At 54.9% G+C, this 18,775-nt stretch overlaps 1 protein-coding gene across 3 annotated transcripts; it reads right to left on the bottom strand.

Annotated features, from left to right (window-relative positions):
* Positions 1 to 5,861, bottom strand: Chmp6 (charged multivesicular body protein 6). 3 transcript variants are annotated; one of them, XM_050140487.1, is made up of 8 exons: positions 5,573 to 5,861; positions 3,884 to 3,993; positions 3,706 to 3,793; positions 3,288 to 3,374; positions 2,598 to 2,663; positions 2,381 to 2,461; positions 1,436 to 1,490; positions 1 to 913 (listed from the first exon to the last, which is right to left on the bottom strand). In XM_050140487.1, exons 1-8 carry the CDS (start codon positions 5,633 to 5,635, stop codon positions 861 to 863), a joined length of 603 nt encoding a protein of 200 aa, XP_049996444.1. In that variant the 5' UTR covers positions 5,636 to 5,861; the 3' UTR covers positions 1 to 860. The 3 variants fall into 3 exon arrangements, with proteins under 3 accessions (XP_049996444.1, XP_049996443.1, XP_049996442.1); XM_050140486.1 differs by lacking the exon at positions 5,573 to 5,861 and adding an exon at positions 5,186 to 5,529 and having other exon boundaries at positions 1 to 910; XM_050140485.1 differs by lacking the exon at positions 5,573 to 5,861 and adding an exon at positions 5,186 to 5,528.
* Positions 5,862 to 18,775: the final 12,914 nt, after the last annotated feature.

Below are 18,775 nucleotides of genomic sequence, written 5' to 3'. Positions count from 1 at the left end.
TCCAAGAGGCGGGAGACCATGCAGAGGCCAGCTTTAATACTGGAGCTGGCCTGTTTTGGGTTAAGGAAGAGATACCCTTTCCTGGTAGCCCTGTGTTCCCAGAGGCCCGAGGACCAGGGACTGTCCAGTGTCAAATGAGCTCAGGACCCTGGAAGTCACTTTCAAGCTCGACACCTCCTGGGTATTGGTGGCTTTGGGACTGGCAGCTGTGTCCAGGAAGCCATGGAGGTACACACCCATCGGAGCAGGGTCTGTCTTCTGTGAAGACCTCAAGTCAGGCTCCTAGATTTGTCCATTCAGCAGGGTGGCCCTGGTCCACCTCCCCCAAACATAAGAGGCTCGAGTCTCAAATGCCAAAGAAGATGTCCCAAGATGTTTGGAGAACACCAGTCCCCTAGGGTTTCTGCCGCTAGCCTGCAGGGAAACAGGGATAGCAGGAGGCCAGGCACCCCTAAGGAGAACCCCTTAACTGAAGCCCCCCACCAGCTCTTGTGAGCAGCAGAGATGAGTTGGAAGTATAGGGACCCCAGGTCTTAAGTGCTTCCTCAGAAGAGCGCAGGTCACACGACTGGGTCAGCCATGAGAACAGCACCAGGAGTATCGGTGGGAACCACAGCTGCCTGAAGCCGGGCCTGGCTGGGCTCTGAGTGTCCATTAATCCAGAACGAGAGCAAGACAATGGTGCGTCCAGACTAAACTGCGAAGGTGCGTTGTGGCCCTGACGCAGGGCCCATGTAAGCTGCTGCTCCAGCCTCTAGCGCAGCCCTTCAGGCCTTCTGGGAGCTCTCAGGGTTGACACGCAGCCGAACGCTCTGTGGCCAGTCCTCAGAGAATCCCCGCGAGGCCCTGGAGAGTCCCAGTTACGAGGCCGCCACCAGCTCTGCCTGCCTGGATCTGGCCTTGGCAGGGGCTTCTGTGGAGAAAGAAACCGTTCATGATGCACTTGCAAGCACAGCGAACTCAGAGGATGAGGTCAGAGGCACAGCCTGTCCAGGAGGCCTCAGGAGGCTCGGCGCTCCCAGAAGCCACATGGTCACAGAGGGACGTGTGGAGCTACTAAGACTTTGAGTTTCCACTTAATTCGCTGACTAGAGTGCGGGGAGGCTCCTGACAGGTGACCACGACACTGGAGGGGCAGCGCTGCCCAAGGTTGTGAGTTCCAGATGACTGCGGGAACCCTCTAGGGCCTGAGCGGTTACAAGCCTTCTCCCAAGGCTAATGAGTGGGCGTGTCTCTGTGAGCTGGTCTGGAGCCCATGAGAGCCCACGAGGCCAGGGACCCACTCTCCATCGGTGGGGCACAGTCAGAGGCTCACTTTCTTACTGGGTTGTGGGAGCTGCGGCTGGGCGAGGTGAGAGGACCACTGTGTAGGGTCCCTTGGAGACCTCGGTTACACTCCTTCTGACCAACACACACACACAAAACACAACGGTACCTGGATTTATGTCAGGAAGGGGCTCCGAAGGAACCTCTGGTAAGTCGATTTGTTCCTGCAAGAAGCAGAGGAGAGGTGTGAGCGTGTGTGTGTGTGTGTGTGTGTGATTTGCTTGTTAGCTGCCCTAAGGGGGTGCAGCTGTGAGCCTGCTGCTCCAAGGCCTGGCCCTGTTGCTCTGTCGGCTTCCTATCTACAGCGTCTTTACAGATGATCGCTGCGGAGGGGCCAAGGACCCCCAGCGATCTGAAGCTACTCCCAGGAATATACTGGCTCACAAGCAGGGACTGCATAGACCATGGAGGAAGGAGGCTCCAGGCTATCTGAATCCCCAGGGCTAGGAAGCTGTGTGCTTCTGATGGGAGGCACTGAGGGGGCTCCAGCCCTGGAAGACTGTGGTGGAGAGCTGCTCCATGGTGGCCTCTGTCATCTCGTGGGCTGTCTTCCCAGCAGCCCATAAGGCTCCTGGCCCTACAGACCCAAAGAGTAACTTCCTAGACAGTCCCCCGGGGATGCAGACAGCAGGTGGCTCTAGAGAGACAAGATGACCTTAGCAAGCAGCCAAAGCAAAGTGGCCAACCGAGGTAAAGATGGGCAGCGACAGAGCTCATGGCCTTAACACGGGGTCAGACACAGCTGCAGCCCAGCAGACCCTCGGGGCCTGGAGTGCAGAGGTGAACAGGCTCCACTAAGCCCAAGAGGAAAGCACAGGCTGACTGGGCAGGGCAGGCTGAGCGTTCCCCTCTGCCAACCGTTCTCCCTCCACGGCTCCCCAGCGGCCGGCACCGAGGGTGGAAGAAGCTTGGTTTCAGCCCAAATGAAAACCCCCTTGGGAAGGAAACCAGGAAACCAGGACTCTGGGCTCAAACGTAATAGCTGGACATACCACCAAGCGGAGGCCTATAGTGCCCCGTCCCCCAGAAGAGCAGACATCCCCGGATCCTGTACCTGAGTGATTGCATTCAGCTCCTCCAGGATGGCATCCTCGTCCTCCTGGGTGAAGTTGCCGGCCAGCAGCTCATCAATTTGCTGTGGAAGGAAGAGATGGATTGAGAGGTAGCAGGCCTGGCGGGTTCTGGGGCCCCCTGGGAAGCAGTGGCTAGCTGTACGTGTGCCAACCCGGCAATGGGGGGGGGGGTGCTGGACTGTGCCCAGCAGAACATACCCGCTGGTACTCTACGGCGTCCTGGGTCTCGTCCAGGATCCGCTCCACCTCCTCTATGGACATCACCTGTGGATGAAGAGTTCCAGAGCTGCTCAAGGCAAATGCCAGCCCTGGCAAAGGCCGTGCCCTCACCCCCTCTCCTCCAGCAAAGCCAGGGAAGTAGGCCTGCCCTTGGCTTTGAGCCAGGCCTGTCTTCAGAGGTACTGCCCAAACCTTCCCAGACCCGGAACAACCCTGACAGCTCTAAGTAAAACAGGTCAAAACCGGAAATCCTTCCTGGGTGGTGACCAGACTTCCCCTGTGTGCAGTCAATACAGCACCTCTGTTGGCCTGACGCACGCACGCACGCACGCACGCACGCGTACCCCAGACCCTGCTCGGACACCCAGAGAGGCAGTAAACCCAACCTCTGGCCCTGAGCCCTTGGCTCCCTAACCAGCCCGCTCACCACACCCATGCTGCTTCCTGAGCTGAGAGGTCACCATTCCCTGCCTTCCCCACCACACAGCACCAGGGAACCCAGCTCAAAGGTTGTGCTGTGCCACCCCTCCCTCGGGTCCCGCTGGTCCCTGTCAGGCACTGGCACACCCCAGTCCAGCTAGACTCAGGTCCTGAGCTGGCACACCCCCCACCCCCCGTTCCTTGAGTTGCCTGCAGCTGCACCTGCCTGCCGAGCCCCACGGGACCTACCTGGTGCATCTTATTCAGACACTCGTTGCCCACCTGAAGCCCCTCCATCACCTTCATCTCGATCTGCGTGAACTCGATGCTCTGAACCTGAAAGCGGCAGTCAGTGGTCAGAAGCCCGCTGGGCTCTGGACTCATGGGTGTCAGGCTTCTGGCCTTGGAAGGACTGTCCCGTCCCACCCTTCCTGGTTCCCTGCTATGGCGGCTGGGACTTACTGAGAAAGTACTGGACACTTCCAAAGGATGAGACGGCCTTTCAGTGGCTCCAGCCAGCAGGGCAAACCAGGGTTCTTACCCCAACTCTAGGAGACGCGCATGCGGTCCCCACCAGCACGGCCTGCTCCCCACATCCCGCCCTGTGGTAGCCCAACCCCCATCCCGTTCCCCAGGAGCTCTGGTTCCTAGCAAGGCCCCGGCTTACCATGGCTTCCAGGCTGCTGATCTGATTCTCTGTCCTGTCGAGCAGCTGCTCCCGGTATCTCTTCTTCTTGAGCAGCAGCTTGGCCCGCCTGCAAGGGAAGCCACCTCGTCTGCTCTGGCTGTGCTCCAGGGACGTGCCTCCTCTCCCACCATGCTAGCCCCGAGGCAGTGCCCCTTACTCTTTCCTGCCGTCCCGCAGCAGCTGCCTGGCCAGAGCCCGCTCCCTCTCCAGCTGCTGTGTGACCCTCTTCTGGTACTGCCTCAGCTTGTCTCTCTGCTGCTTCAGTTGCTGGGGAAACAGCAAGGATGCAGCCCGGTCAGTGCTCCTTCCATCAGGATCTCACCAGGCTGCTGGTCCCGGCACGCTCAGGAAGATCCGGGCCATCCTCTCTAGCGGTGGCTCTGCCACCCAGAGGATATGTAGCAATATTCAGAAACACCTCTGGACTCACACCGTGCCAAGGACCACTGTACCAAGAAGGCGGCCTTCACCCTCGTCAGTCATGGCTTGGCTCCAGACACAGCCTAAGCTCTGTGGGTCACTGAGGGGGCCACCAGGCCCTGGAAGGTTCTAATACGAAAACATGAAGTTACATGCCCAATCCCCCTGCCTCAGCCTACTGAAAGTCTGCTGCCACACATGACTCTTCCCTTTTTTTTTTTTTTTTTTTTTGGTTTTTCGAGACAGGGTTTCTCTGTGGCTTTGGAGCCTGTCCTGGAACTAGCTCTGTAGACCAGAGCTGGTCTCGAACTCACAGAGATCCACCTGCCTCTGCCTCCCGAGTGCTGGGATTAAAGGCGTGCGCCACCATCGCCCGGCGGCTCTTCCCGTTTTTTGTCGTGCACTTAGTTTCCTTTCCTGTCTCCACTGCCATCCACCTGAAAGGTCAATGGCCACTATTCAACTAGTGGTCCGTTCTCCCCACTTAGGCCGTTTCCATTTTGTGTCCAAATGCTGTCACTGCAGAGGGAGTTACGACGAACAGGTACGGGGCCCTGGGCACATTTCACACGCAGGAGGGCAGACGTTGTAAGTGAAAGCAACGGGCACCTTTAAGATCCACTATGCCCTCTAGGTTACCCGGGAGACCAAGCTAGCTGGGAAACTCTGCTAGCTGGGGGAGGGGTCAGCTCCCAGCCCCCCCCCCCCCACCTTCACCCAGGGTTCTCTACAGGGTCTGGCCCTCAGCGGGCATGGGGGAAAGAGCTCTCTGTTCCCGCCCTTCAGATTCGGAGGCCATGTGGCCAGGCTACTTGTGCTCTTTCTTGTTGGTTGGCTATTTCCGCCAGCTGTGCACAAAGCGCCAGGAGTCCCAGCGCCTGGAGGGGAGACCAGCGGAGCTGCAGCAAGGCCAGGCTGGGCCTCTGCGGAGCAAGCAACCTAAGCAGGTCCGGCGGCGGCTAGGGCTAGGCTCTCCGCCCTGTGTCCCTGGCACCTTGGACTGTGGCAGATGTGTGCTTGGCGGTACCGCAGGACCCACCTCCGCGACAGCTCTACTTAGAACTGGAGGACGGCGTCCTGGGACGCGGGTGTCCCCGGGGCTTCCTGCACGCCACAGAGGGACCTTTCCTGTAAGCATCGCGCTGAGACTTTTAGTGACAGCCACGCCCACGGGCTCTTTATTTGGGGGCTTCATCTCGGAACTTTCAGCAACTTAGGCTGTCAGCAGCTTCCTTCCTGGCCCCTTCTCTCGGGGAATCTGCGCTCAATCCGGGTCCTTCCTGGCCTCCGCTCGGCCGGTCCAGGTGTGTCCGCAGCTGGACGCGCAATGGCACCGGAAGCGGGACCCGCTCCGCTCCCCGCCCGCCTCAGTTTCCCCCGCGGGGTCCAGCCCCACTCCCCGCCCCGCCCGCCGTCGGCCCCTCACCAGGATGGCCCTGTCCTGCTCGGTGACCCGGCTCTGCTTCTTGCGGCCAAACAGGTTGCCCATGGCGGCCCCCGCGCCGGCCGGCCGAGCCCGTCGCCGCCGCCCCGCGGCCACCGTACTCCGCCCGCCCTACGGCGGCCGCGTGGAGCCTCACGCCGCAGAACGCGAAGCAGCTTCCTCCTTAGCGTGCGCACCGCCTGGCTGGATTTCCCCGGGCGTCGCGAACGCCCTGCCTCGCCCTTTCAGATAATCAAATGGGATCTTTGATTAATTCAGAGCACCTCTGACGGGTGCGCCTAAGCCAGGCTTCCCGACCTTCGGAAACGCCCAACCGACGCCCCCCCCCCCCACTGCTGGTCCCTGAACAGAAAATGCTGACTTTGCGGACACTGCACCCAGGGTTTTGGATCCACAAGACTTGCTAAGAGGCCGTGCCCTGGCGTGCACCTGCCACTCGTCGCTGTCACCATTGTCCCTTGCTCTTCCCGCTGTGGTCAGGGTCCGGGAAACAACACAGGGTCCCTACTTTCATCCCTGGGGTCTTGGGCTAACGATGAATCTGCCCTGCTGCTGGGATGGACGCAGTGACCCCAGGAATTCTGATCCCATCTGCCCTCTGTAGCCCCTTGTTGAATTAACTGGGGTGCCAAGACACTCAAGCCTGGGGCTCTGCACCCCTAAAGCCACCAAGCCTGCACTGTTGGCCTGAATTTATCGTCTTGGCCAGGAGGAAGCAGTACAAGGTGCCTTCCTGAACTCTGGGCTCAGTCTTGGCCTCAGGTTCCACACATCACTGATTATGTAAACCTGGTGCCTACCCCCTCCTCCGGCAGCACTTTGGGATTCCTGGATTTCATGTGTTCTTCCTTCAGGAAAAAAAGCACAGGTTTGGAGGGGCCTTTCTGATGTCCCCGCCGAGGCTCTTGTGATTGTTCACCCAGAAAAGTTTCCCAGTCTTGACTTGGCTTTGCCTGGAAAAGAACAGCAGGAGAGGCCAAGTCTGTGGTGATGCCCTAGGGCTCTGGCGACACCTAGGATTCTAGCTCCTTCTGCCACTTTAGAAGCAGTTTCTAGGGGGCTGGGGTTTTGTTTGCTTTTCACTCCCAGGGGCCCTTCAGCTAGCCAAGAGCCCTGTATGCCATGGCTCCTCAGAGTACATCCTCAGAGGCCCTCTATGGGCTCAGCCGATGGCTTTGGTGGCTGCTATTGCATCTTTGTCTCCGCTGTTCTGTGGGCCCACTGGCCCTGTGACATCTCCGTAATGGCCCCTGCTCCTGTGGTCAACATTCCTATAGAGGGCAGTGCTGGCGGACCTTTCTGGGAGCCTGGAGCTTCCCATTTGTGCAGTTCTCAAGGCCTCGTGGAGACCACGCACTGGGGTGTGGGAGATTTTTAAGATGGGGGTCTCACTACATGGTCCTAGTTGTCCTGGAACTTGCTTTTTTTTTTTTTTTTTTTTGGTTTTTCGAGACAGGGTTTCTCTGTGGCTTTGGATGGAACTTGCTATGCAGACCCAGATAACCGCGAACGTACAGATGTCGGCTTTGGCGCACCTCCATGCCCAGCTTTTCTGTCCATTCTTGTCTACACTGCGCGAGGATGTCCTGACAGCCCAGAGTCACTAACTGAGGAACAGGACAGAAGGTTCCAGTGCCCAGTGCTTGGCTGAACACACAGTGTAGCTAGGGGTGTGACCGGCTAGGGTTCTACTTCAGCCTCCTCTGTCTAACACTCTGGGAGCTCTTCCACACATCCTCCCGAGTCTCTGCCAACACAGAGCTGAAAATGTCTGAATTCTTGCCGTGTAGAAACCAGGGTTTAGCAGCTATGGCCTATGAGCCAAAATCGGCTTGGAGACGCCCTTTTTTGTACAGCCTGCAAGCTAAGAGTACATTTTTTTAAACTTATTTATTTATTTGGATTTTCAAGACAGGGTTTCTCCGTAGCTTTTTGGTTCCTGTCCTGGAACTAGCTCTTAGACCAGGTTGGCCTTGAACTCACAGAGATCTGCCTGCCTCTGCCTCCGGAGTGCTGGGATTAAAGGTGTGCCCGTCACCGCCCGGCTTAACTTATTTATTTTGAGACAAGGTTTTGCTTTGTAGCTCTGGTTGCCCTGGAACTTGCCGCTAGACCAGAATGGCCTTGAACTCACAGAAATCCACCTGCCTCTGCCTCCCAAGTGCTAGGGCTAAAGATGTGGCTAGTTTAATGTCAACTTGACACACGCTTGTATCACCTGAAAGGAGGGAGCCTCAGTTGAGATAATGCTCCAATTCCCTTGGTCACCCCCAAATCTGCCGGGCAGGAGAGGGTTCCTGTGTTTCCATCAGTGTCCTAACTTTCCCCCTCTGGTGCCAGGGACAGGACCCGGGATCTCTGTGTCAGGAAGTGACCCACCACTGAACTGCAGTCCAGACCCAGCTCTCTAGGAGGGATTCCTGTGGTCACAATCAGGTTCAGCTCGTCTTGTGATTGTGTGGCTGTGGCGTGCACGAAATCAGAGGCTCTGATACGACAGTGCTGGTCCTGTGGCCACGAGAGGCACATGCGCCCCTCAGGGGGCCCAGGGAGCTGAGGGCTTTGGAGTTGAGCTCCCTGGTGAGCGCTGTGAATCTTCTCTGCACCGTGGTGATATGTGGCAGTTACTTGGACCCCATGTCATGTTAAGAGGCCCATGTTAAGCAGCTTCCTTCGAGGCAATGCCCACATGCCATGGACAGGAACACCCACTTCCTATAGGCAAGGAGCTTGGTGGCATATTCAAGGCCCAGATTATACTGTGAGCCATTGGGGAAAACACATCTCCAGGACGGCTCCTGTGATGACACTGTCCAGTCCTAGAAGGAGACAGAAGCTGTACTGGTCCCTGGGCTGTTGGACATTCAGCCAAAGGGCACACGAGAACTTCAAGGCAGGAGTAGCAAATGCCAAGAAAATGACGCGGAAAGTTGCCGAGTTGCCCCGGCCGGGGAGACTCGATGGAGGACGGTGGCTGTCTTTGGTGAGGAGCCTGGCAAGGAGGAAAGTAGGATTACTTGAGGGGAGAGGTGCTGGCTAGTCACGAAACTCAGAAAGGGTATGCGTGGCCAGGAGCTCCCACCAGATAGCTGAAGGCATCGCTGGGGGTAGGACGGCAGAGGGGCCAGCAAGAAATCACCCACAGGGTGGGGGTCTCTGAAGAGTCCACCGGGGTCTGCAGGGCTGGAGGAGGAGGGTTTTGCTCCAGATCCAGAGCACTTGGGTTTCTGTCTTTTTTTTTTTTTTTTTTTTTTTTTTTTTTTTTTTTTTTTTTTTTTAATGTATACAGCTAGCCAGAAGAGGGCACCAGATCTCATTACAGATGGTTGTGAGCCACCATGTGGTTGCTGGGAATTGAACTCAGGACCTTTAGAAGAGCAGGCAATGCTCTTAACCACTGAGCCATCTCTCCAGCCCATCTTAAAGGTTAGTGGTTTCTGTCTTTTTTTTTTTTTTAAATGTGATCCAGAGCACTTGGAAGCCATATGAAGAACTGTCCCCCTGCCCCACACAAACAAGAGAAAGGGAAGCCCCGCCTCTCCAGGCCTCCCCACAGTTCCAGCGCCCTCTGATGACAGAGCCCAAGCCTGCACTCACCGGAGTTTTTCCAGGGCCGAGCTACATCCCCACAAAGCTGACTCAGAAGGGACTTTCTGAAAAGAAGCAACCATACTCTCAATGAGTCCGCGATTAGAGCCATCACGATGCTGCTCAGTCCAGGTCACAGATGCAGAAAGTTCCTTTCTGGTACCTCTGAATGCTGCTTCCTGAAGCTTAGCCATCAAGAGAGACAGAAGGGGCTGCCTAGCCTGGAAAAGAATCCGGTCAGGACTTGTCATGGTTTGTGCCCTTTGGGGAGGCCGTGGGAACGTTCAAAAGTCAGGCTCAGCTGGAGGAAGGATGCCGCAGTGCCAGCATCCTCTTCCACGGCGCCTGCGACCACGAGGCTCTGCTTCACTCTGGGCCCAGAATCAGCGCTGTCAAGCACTGCGGGGTGAAGTCTCCGAAACCGTGAACCAGATCCTTTCTTCGGTGTCTCTGGTAGCTATTTCATTCTAGCCACAGACAAGTAAGCAAGATCACGCTCAAGGCACTGAGCCGTGCCAGCGGAATGTTCCAGCCCCGATCAGGTTTTCCACCTCAGCTAAGGCCAGCAGGGCAGAGATGGGCCTTACTGGACAAGCGCTGCTCAAATCCAGCAGGGTGAAGAGAAGGAACCATGGCTGTTGTTTCACTCACTTTTGTTACACAGTCACCCACAACTGTGGTGGTGCTTGTAGGTGCCTCGAGAAGGCAGAGGGACACACGGATAACAGCTTGTCACCGTCTGTCCTGTGCTGTCCTGGCTGGCTTTCCACTGGAGTACTTTGTTTTGTTTGTTTGTTGTTTTCGAGACAGGGTTTCTCTGTAGGTTTGAGGCCTGTCCTAGGACTCATCTTGTAGACCAGGCTGGCTTCGAACTCACAGAAGCCAGCCTGCCTCTGCCTCCCAGGTGCTGGGATTAAAGGCGTGCGCCGCCACCACCACCTGGCTTGGTACTTTTTTTTTTTTTTTAAAGCATGTGTGTGTTCACAGCACAGGTCTGCAGGTGCCACCCTGTTCACGTAGAGGTCAGGGGACACCCTCAGGTCCGGCTTCACCTTGTTGGAGACAGGATCTTTGGCTCATTACATGCACCAGGTTTGCTGGCCCACAGGCTTCTGGTGAGCTTCTGTTTCCGCTTCCCATCTCTCCTTTGGGGTGCTGGGCTTACAGATGCCTCATTGTGGTTTTGGGGATCTGAATTCAAGCAGTCCAGCTCTCAGGACACACGCTTCTCTCCGGGGCCATCTCCCCAGCCTGTCATTGAGGTATTTGGTGTCAGGCTGGAGAGATGGCTCAGCTGTGAAAGGCTAGGCTCACAACCAAAAATACAGGAGATGGTTTGTGTCAGGTTTGTTGGCCCTGGCTGGCCTCTTTTGGTGCTCATCCTCTGCTCTGAGACATTTGCACGGACTGGAGACTGTCCCAGTCCCCTTTGTCCTCCCTGCTGCTGCTCTAGGCTTGGCAACCTTTGTGGTAACTGTACCCACCCTGCCTGGTTTCTCAGCCTTGGGTACCCTAGGTTCCTGAGAAGTCAGGGATCCATCTTCCACCTTCATCTCTGGTCTGTGAGGTTTCTCACGGGTAAGCATCTCTGTCCTCTTTGAAAGGTGTATTACCACGAGGGGACTATGAATGACCCGGGGGGGAGCACATGTGTTTGAACACTCACTCCCTACTTGGCACCAGGCGGTGATGGGGGAGGTGGATTATGGAACCTAAAGGCACTGGCACCTAGCTGGCAAAAGTAACTCACTAGTGACAGGCCTTTGAAAGACAACGGTTCTGGTCTCCCTCTGGTTCCTGGGCCACCCCACTGTGCACAGCTGCTGCCTCCCACTCCTGCTGCTGTGGCCAGAGCTGCTCTGCGGTGCCGCCTGCAGGGCAAGGTGCAACCTCCCGAAACTGTGAGCCTACATCAACCTGTCTTGCCCTGTGTAGTTTCTGACGGGCTTTTGTTTGAAAGATGCAAAAAGCACGAACATAGCTGCGCCCTGGGGAGAGAAGCAAATGCAGACCGGCTTCCTCCCGAAGGCCTGACTTTAGAATACCTTCCTCCCAGAGCACCCCAGCCTGGGCGTGTGTGTGTGTGTGTGTGTGCTCCTGTTATGAAGGAGCTGACGCAGCTCACTGCAGCACAGTCAATAGCACAGCCATAGACAAGTAAACCGCCTAGGCTTTTCACAGACAGGGAAGCCAATGCTGGAGTTCAAGGCTTGGGGTGTGGGCAGCAGCATAAACCCAGAGAGCCAATGACTGTGCTTGTGTGGTCTCTGAGTCTGTCTCCCCAATATTATCCAGCCAGATAGCAAAGCCCCCCCCCCCCTGTGTCTGTGTCTGTGCGCGCGCACGTGCACATGACAGAATCCAGCTAGCTCTCACTTCCAGCAGGTCTGGAGGTGGCAAGGGTGACAAGCTCCGGAATGAGTTCCTGCCACAGCTGTGGCCCGAAAGCAAGGGAGCTGTGCAGATGGGCGAAGGGCTTCTGGTATGACGGGGGCTCTGGGAGAGAGGTCACCGACAGCCCCTCTAGTCTCTTCATCCGGGTGCTTTCTGGTTTTCTGCTCAGATGACCTGCAGAGGCTGAGAATTCAATTTACCTTGTAATCCTGCACCCTGTAGGGTAGAGCCTGCCTACGATCTGCGGGCACAGCAGCCCTGCCACAGGAAGCCTGGTTTTCTCTCTCAGCAATCCCACGTGTTTCCTGGCTTTCTCACTCTGCCTTGAACTGAGAATTTAAAACCCCTTGTATGTCATGCTAAAAATGCAATCTTCCCGGTGCTGGCAGACATCAGCATCCCGCCCCACACCTCTGATCTCCACCCTGGTGCTGCTCGGAGCTGTTCCTCGGGCACCCAAATCTGCTTTCCAGAAAGACTCCATCCCAGGCAGTGACCAGGGTGTAACTGAATGCCAGGCAGGGCAGGGTGGGAAGCAGGTGTCCTAGGGTCAGAAACACCACGATCATGAGAAAGTCAGAGGACTAAAGGGGACAAATCTCTCTGACAGCCACGTGGGAGGCCACACCAGGCTTTCCCTGGCTTCCAGAAGCAGCACACTGTGATCCTCGGCTGCTTGGCTGGCAGAACGTCACCCAATCTCTGCCTCCACCTTCACACCACATCCCCCTGTCTGTGTCCAAATCCTGTTTATAAAGACATCATCACACTGGATTAAGGCTCGCCTCAACCTAACTGTACCTGCAACAGTCCTAGTTCAAACAGACACATTCTGAGGTGCCAGGGCTCAGAATATGAGGCTTTTGTTCAGAGGTGTGCTGCTTGCGCGTAGATGCGTCATATGTGTGCCTGGTGCCTACAGATCTGGGACTGGTGTTAGAGATGGTTATGAGCTGCCCCTGGGTGCTGGGAACTGAACGTAGGCTCTCTGTTAGAGGAGCCAATGGTCTTAACCATCTCTCCAGCCCCTCATCATGTAGGGGGGAATGACTCAACACACACTGCAGGAGAGAGGAGAGAGAGAGAGAGAGAGAGAGAGAGAGAGAGAGAGAGAGAGAGAGAGAGAGAGAGAGAGCGCGCGCACCTTTGCTACCTTGGGCAGCCAGTGTTGGATCCTGTGTGAGGCTGGTATTGGAATGGGCCAACTGAAGCATCCTTGTTGGGTATTTCCCCAGAAGGGTATTTACTGATGAGGACCATGTGCCTTAAAATCACTGACGGAGGCAGAGGGATGAAGGCTGAGGAGTCCCGTCCCAGATTTTAGGGCATAGCAGCTGCCACACCAGCCATGAGAGCACACCAAAGCCACAGATGCAGGTCTGCAGACCCAGGGAACATGAACTCAGGGGAAATCACACATGCACTGAGGGGTGAGATGCAAGCTGGCTGCAGGCAGGATGTAGGCGGGTTATGGGTGGGAGTTCAAAAGGATGTAGATCTATAGGAGAGCGTGTGCGAGCAGGCCTGTGCAGTGTCTCTGGCAATCCCGGTGGCCTTGAAGGATGAGACAGTGACAGGGACTCTGTCTTCTTCACGGTTCCCGTCTCCAGAGACTTTGTTATAAGGAGTCTAACGTGGCTCTTCCTCATGGCTTCCAGCCTTGCCACGCAGGGTAGCGGTGGGGTTGACAGGTGCCGAGCCACCCACAGACCGTTTGAGATGCAATGGGGACGGTGATCAGGGAAGGTTTCAAGAGGAGGTGTCACTTGGTGGCCCCTTCTGCCCAGATGACCCCAACCTCTACAGGGTGCAGGATCGGCAGGCACAGGAACCGTTTTCATCCTCCATTCTGCTCTTCTTGTTACCTTGGCTTCTCCACGGCAGCTTCCATCCAGGGTTGCAAAGTGGGAGGGAGACAGCCAGGGGCAGTTCACCTTCTCAGGCCTCCACTGACACTACCAGAGAAGGGCTGTCTGGAGGGCCCAGTTGAGGACAACAATGTACCCATGAGTCATGAACGGTTGCCCTAGCATGGGAGCCCTACCCTCACCCGAGCCAACGGCAGTGTCCAGAGAAGCCAGAAGTTTACAGCTAACCGGTGAAGCTTGGAGGAAGGGGGCACTGGCCTCAAACAAGTCATTCCCTGTCACCAAGTCACCTAGGTGTGTGACACTCATGGGTGCACACTGACCCACGGCTCCGGTCAGCAGAGCCCAGGGAACACCAAGTGTGAGCTGCAACTGAAGATGACGTACGCACTCAGGGGTCAGATGCAGCTTCTACTGGTGAGCTACCGGCAGAACACGGGCAGGCATCGGTGAGTTACAGGCCGAGGCGCCGGAAGGCTGTGCAAGGCTTCCAGTGGTCCCTGAAACTCAGACCAAGGAGGCAGTGACGCAGGGAGCAGAGACTATGAGACAAGGCCAAGGAACACTGTGGAATCAGTAAGAAGCCAGCAAACCTCAGCTCAGGGTTGGTGCTGGAGAGACCTGTTTGCATCACCAGTAGTGAGGGGTCACTTGGATATACCTTGCTGGGCCTTCTAGAGGAAACTCTGGGGAAGAAGGGCTGCCTGAGGGGAGCTCCCGGAGGAACAAAGGAAAGTCCCCATTGCACACAGTTTTTTTTTAAAACAATATTTTCCCCCCACATATCTTTGAAGGATTGAGAATAGTGGAGGAATAGGGCAGGAACCTGTTTCTCCCGGGATGTTTTGTACCTGTTGGCCTGGGCAGTGGCAACCCCTGTGGTGACCACAAGGTGGCACTGCAGGACAGGCATCTGAATGGCCGCTGTGCAGCCATAACCTCCACGCTGTGCTCACCCGCTCCCTCATTCAAGCGTTTGTCCAACAGCTCACTCACGGGTTCATCTGGCACCCATCCTTGGTGGCCCTGCTCTGGCTTGGGAGACATGGGGCAGCGTGATGGGGATAAGGTGGAGGGATCTGGGGGCCGATAGTCAGGACAGGCTTCCCCGAGGAAGTGGTGTCTGATCTGATTCCAGAAGTGTGGCCATCAGACATGACAGTGTGGGTCAGTGTGGAGGAGGGCAGGACAACAGGCTTGGGCAGAGGGGTCGGGTCCTGACTGGGGCTCTGGTAGCTGTGAGGGCCAGGATATGAGGAGGACAGCCTTTGGTCACTCACCTGGTGGGTCAGATGCCATTTAAGGGAAAATCTTGGCTGGCATGGAAGGGCCACAGTTCATCCCTGGCTAACTGCATCTCACGGGGATAAAGTATGATGTCACACCTGTAAACCCAGAACTCAGAAGGGCAAGGCAGGAGGATTAAGAGCTTCAGGTTAGACTGGGCTACATGGTGAGATCCTGCCTCATATACCAAAACTAAACCAAACCAAAGCCCTAACAACCAAACCTAACGCTGCCCGTGTGAGACGGGTAACAAAGACTAACGGCCCAGTGTGGCGACAGGGCTCATGCGGGTGAGGGCACTTGCTGCCAAGCCTTACAACCTGAGCTGAATCCCTGGGCCCCACATGGTAGAGAGAGAGAACAGACTCCCACAGTTTGCCCTCTGACCTCTATGGCATGTGTATGCCCACACATGCGCAAGCCCACATATGCTCTAAACAAATAATAAGCAAATAACATTAATAAAAGCCATAAACATGTTTCTCATGATTCTGGATACTGAGTGGGTTCAGTGTCTGGTGCCAGCCTTAGTAGGCTGAGCCTGGAAGCCAGGTGGTGGTGGCGCACGCCTTTAATCCCAGTACTTGGGAGGCAGAGGCAGATGGATCTCTGTGAGGCCAGCCTGGTCTACAAAAGCTAGTTCCAGGACAGGCTCTAAAGCGACAGAGAAACCCTGTCTCGAAAAACCAAAAAGAAAAAAAAAAAAAAAAAAAAAGCAGGTTGGCGGGTAGGAGATGGGGCCTCCCAGCAGGTTGGCTGCATCATCTCATGACATTCTCCCGTGCTGGCCAGTCACTTGTGTTCTGTGGAGAGATTTCTAAACAAGTCCTCTACTGGTTTCTTTTTTTAACTTATAGGGTTATTAGGTCTTTATAATGTATCCTGGCTAGTAAGTCCATATCAGAGACATGATTTACAAATATCCTGTTCAATTCTGTGGATATTGTCTTCTATGTTTTTTGTTGTTTGACAGAGGCACACTATGGCGCCCCTGGCTGACCTTCACAATCTTCCTGAAGCCAGGGATCACGGGCATTGATAACCTGTCTGGGTTCTGTCATCTTTGTTTAGACAGGGTCTCACACTCTGACCAGGGTGGCCTGAAAATTATGGTTTCTCCTTCTTCATCCTGTTGAGTGACATGAGCCACCACACCCAGCCTGAAGACTGTTTGTCACCCACTGAACGGTCTTGTCCCTGAGCCACCACACGCAGCCTGAAGACTGTTCGTCACCTGCTGAACGGTCTTGTCCCTGTCCTAGTCCACTGGTCTGTAACTCTGACTTTTTCCAGCAACATGTTTTGCATACTGCAATTTTGTAACAAATATTCAATTGAGAACTGATAATTTTCTAATTCTTCATTTTTGTTCCAGTTGTTTGGGGCCTTGATAGTTCTTCAATGTAAGGTGATTTTCTGTTTTTAAAACCTTTAAAGCCAGGTGGTGGCGGCGCACACCTTTAATCCCAGCACTCAGGAGGCAGAGACAGGTGGATCTCTGTGAGTTTGAGGCCTACAGAGCAAGTTCCAGAACAGGCTCCCGAGCTACAGAGAAAGAAAAAGAACCTTCTACAAAGATTTATTTCTGATTATGTGTGTCAATATCTGCACACAAGGGAAAGCAATGAAGACAGGGCTCCCTGGAGCTTGCCACAGGCAGCTGTTAGCCTTCTGACACATAACTGGGATTGAGGAGAAAGAGCAGAATGTGTTCTTACTGCTACACCCTCTCCAGCCCTGTGGGGTGATTGTTCTTACTGCTACACCCTCTCCAGCCCTGTGGGGTGATTGTTCTTACTGCTACACCTCTCCAGCCCTGTGGGGTGATTGTTCTTACTGCTAAACCCTCTCCAGCCCTGTGGGGTGATTGTTCTATTGAAAACTTTCTTATCACTTGTGGGCTAGCGTGTGCACTTCCATGTACAGACGTGTGACAGCCAAAGTCAGAGGACAACCTTAGGTGTGGTCTTCACACACACCCGCCCCAGTGTCTTGTTCACTACTCACTGGCCCATGAGCTTCTGAGAGTTTCTGGTTTCTGCTATCTCACCATAGGAATTCTGGGACTACTGATGTGTGCCATGTCCAGCTTGGTAGGTGCTCTTGAAGGAGTAGAACCAACTCCATTTTGAGAAAGAACTCCATTTTGACAGGACCTAACTAGGGGGGTGAATGTGGCCCAGCAAAGTCATAAGCATTCCCAAGAAACTGTGCCTGCCCTGGTTACCGTGACTCACCAGGGTATCCAGACAGCATCTGTTTACATCTGCTTGCTGTGAACATCCTTTAGGGATCTGATTGACCGCTGTTTTAAAATTTTCCCTTTAACTCAACCAATTAAAAGTTGTATACTTTAGGGGGCTGGAGAGATAGCTCAGAGGTTAAGAGCATTGGCTGCTCTTCCAGAGGTCCTGAGTTCAGTTCCCAGCAACCACATGGTGGCTCACAAAAGCTGTCATGAAATCTGGTGCCCTCTTTGGTGTGCAGGCATACATGCAGGCAGAATGCTGTATACATAATAAATAAAGCTTTAAAAAAAAAGTTGTATACTTTTCCCCAATCCCAAAAGGCCAAAGTTTGTGTCACCTTGGCCGTGGTTTTTCCCTTTAAAAACCCCTTACCTTGAGGGCCCAGTCCTGTGTTTCCCCCACCCGCTGTGTCAGAGTGAGGGGTTGGCTAACTTGTAATCAATAAACCCCAGTGTGTTTGCATCAGAAACTGGCTCTGTGGTGGTCTTGTTTGGGGTCCCGTGATGCGGGCACACCACTCTTACCCACGAGTCACCTCCCCAGCCAATGTTAGCTCTTATGATCCATGAATATGGGCCATCTTCCCATCTACTCCAGTCTTTGGGGTTCTTGAATGTTTTGTAACTTTATACCAATCTCCTATCTTTTTCATTTCTGAAAATCTCATTGTTGTAAGTGAAACTGGCTTCTTAATCTTCTTTTCAGGTTGCTTTGTTGGTGTGTCACTCGCTCCCCTCCCAACCACTTTCATTAAATAGAAAAACAAATACACACAATGTGGGTTCCGGACGCTGGCTGGCTTCTTCCTCTGCAGAGCCAGAATAGGGAAGGGGACGCCATTCTCCTCCTCGAGAGGCCACAGGGTGGGACCTGCAGATGGCTGGGGTCACAGAAAAGCATCACTGGGAAACTGGGGGAGAGGGCCATCCCTGCCCGTAGACCTCCTCTCCCTTTGCAGCTCATGCCACAGCACGGGACTACTCTGGGCCTTCCTGTCCTGTATGCAGCCACTTAGACCCTTCCCTGATAGTGTAAGCTCTCTGGGACACCTTGTCTCCCGTGAGGACAGGGCTGCTGCCTGCAGCTGGCCTCTTCTCCATCCACAGGTGTTAGCCTGACTCATGAACAGTCTTTCTGTGTAACCTTGGCTGTCCTAAAACTCACTCTGTAGACCAGGCTGGCCTCTTTGCCACTACCCCCCAGCTCACAGTGGGCTTTTGACAGTGACTGGGTCGATTTTATCTCATCCCTACTGTGATGCAGGAAGCCCGGGGCAGCAGCTTCCTGAGGCTGAGCAGCTGTCCCTCTGTGGATGAGACAGCTGGTGATACCTCCTTATTCACACTCTTCTGCAAAGGATTGGGGATCAGCCTGCAGGCAGAGGGATGAGTCTGTGAGGCAAACCCTAAGAATCACCTCTCTCTGCCCTGCCCCCACCAGGCATCAGAACCCTCAGTGCTCTGCAGGGAGTTCTAGCCCCTTAGGTCTGAGACTGTAGATCCTGTCTCTATGGTCAGTCACCCTGAGCCTGCCTCCTGGGTAAAGGCGTCTGCACACTCCCTCTTGAGAGCTGGATGCCCGGCACTACTGGAGAAGGGCTGGAAAACCGTAAGATCTGTCAGTTCTGCTTGTCCAGGTGTTGGTAGCCTTCCTGGCTACATATGAGGGGCACTTGATTGTCAACAATGCTGAACCCCAGGGGATTTTGGACTCTTGGGCCCAGCAGGTACACCAGGCTTGAGGATATTTAGGGGCTGTCGTGGTAGCTTCAGAGATTTCTGGAGGATGGGTCCCTGGAA

The sequence above is a fragment of the Alexandromys fortis genome, unplaced genomic scaffold (genome assembly GCF_014885135.2).
Source record: "Alexandromys fortis isolate MF-2015 unplaced genomic scaffold, M_Fortis_MF-2015_v1.1 scaffold_39, whole genome shotgun sequence".
Lineage (NCBI taxonomy): Eukaryota > Metazoa > Chordata > Mammalia > Rodentia > Cricetidae > Alexandromys > Alexandromys fortis.
The sequence above is the reverse complement of the archived record's forward strand: the minus strand, read 5'-3'. Positions and strand labels throughout refer to the sequence as shown.

Excerpts from the sequence above, each read along its gene's own strand:
- Chmp6 (XM_050140485.1), bottom strand. The coding sequence starts at position 5,341 with ATGAAGCCCCCAAATAAAGAGCCCGTGGGCGTGGCTGTCACTAAAAGT. Across the intron at positions 3,994-5,185 it reads TAAGTAGAGCTGTCGCGGAG|CAACTGAAGCAGCAGAGAGA; the intron begins GTGGGTCCTGCG and ends CTGTTTCCCCAG. Across the intron at positions 1,491-2,380 it reads AGCTGAATGCAATCACTCAG|GAACAAATCGACTTACCAGA; the intron begins GTACAGGATCCG and ends TGCTTCTTGCAG.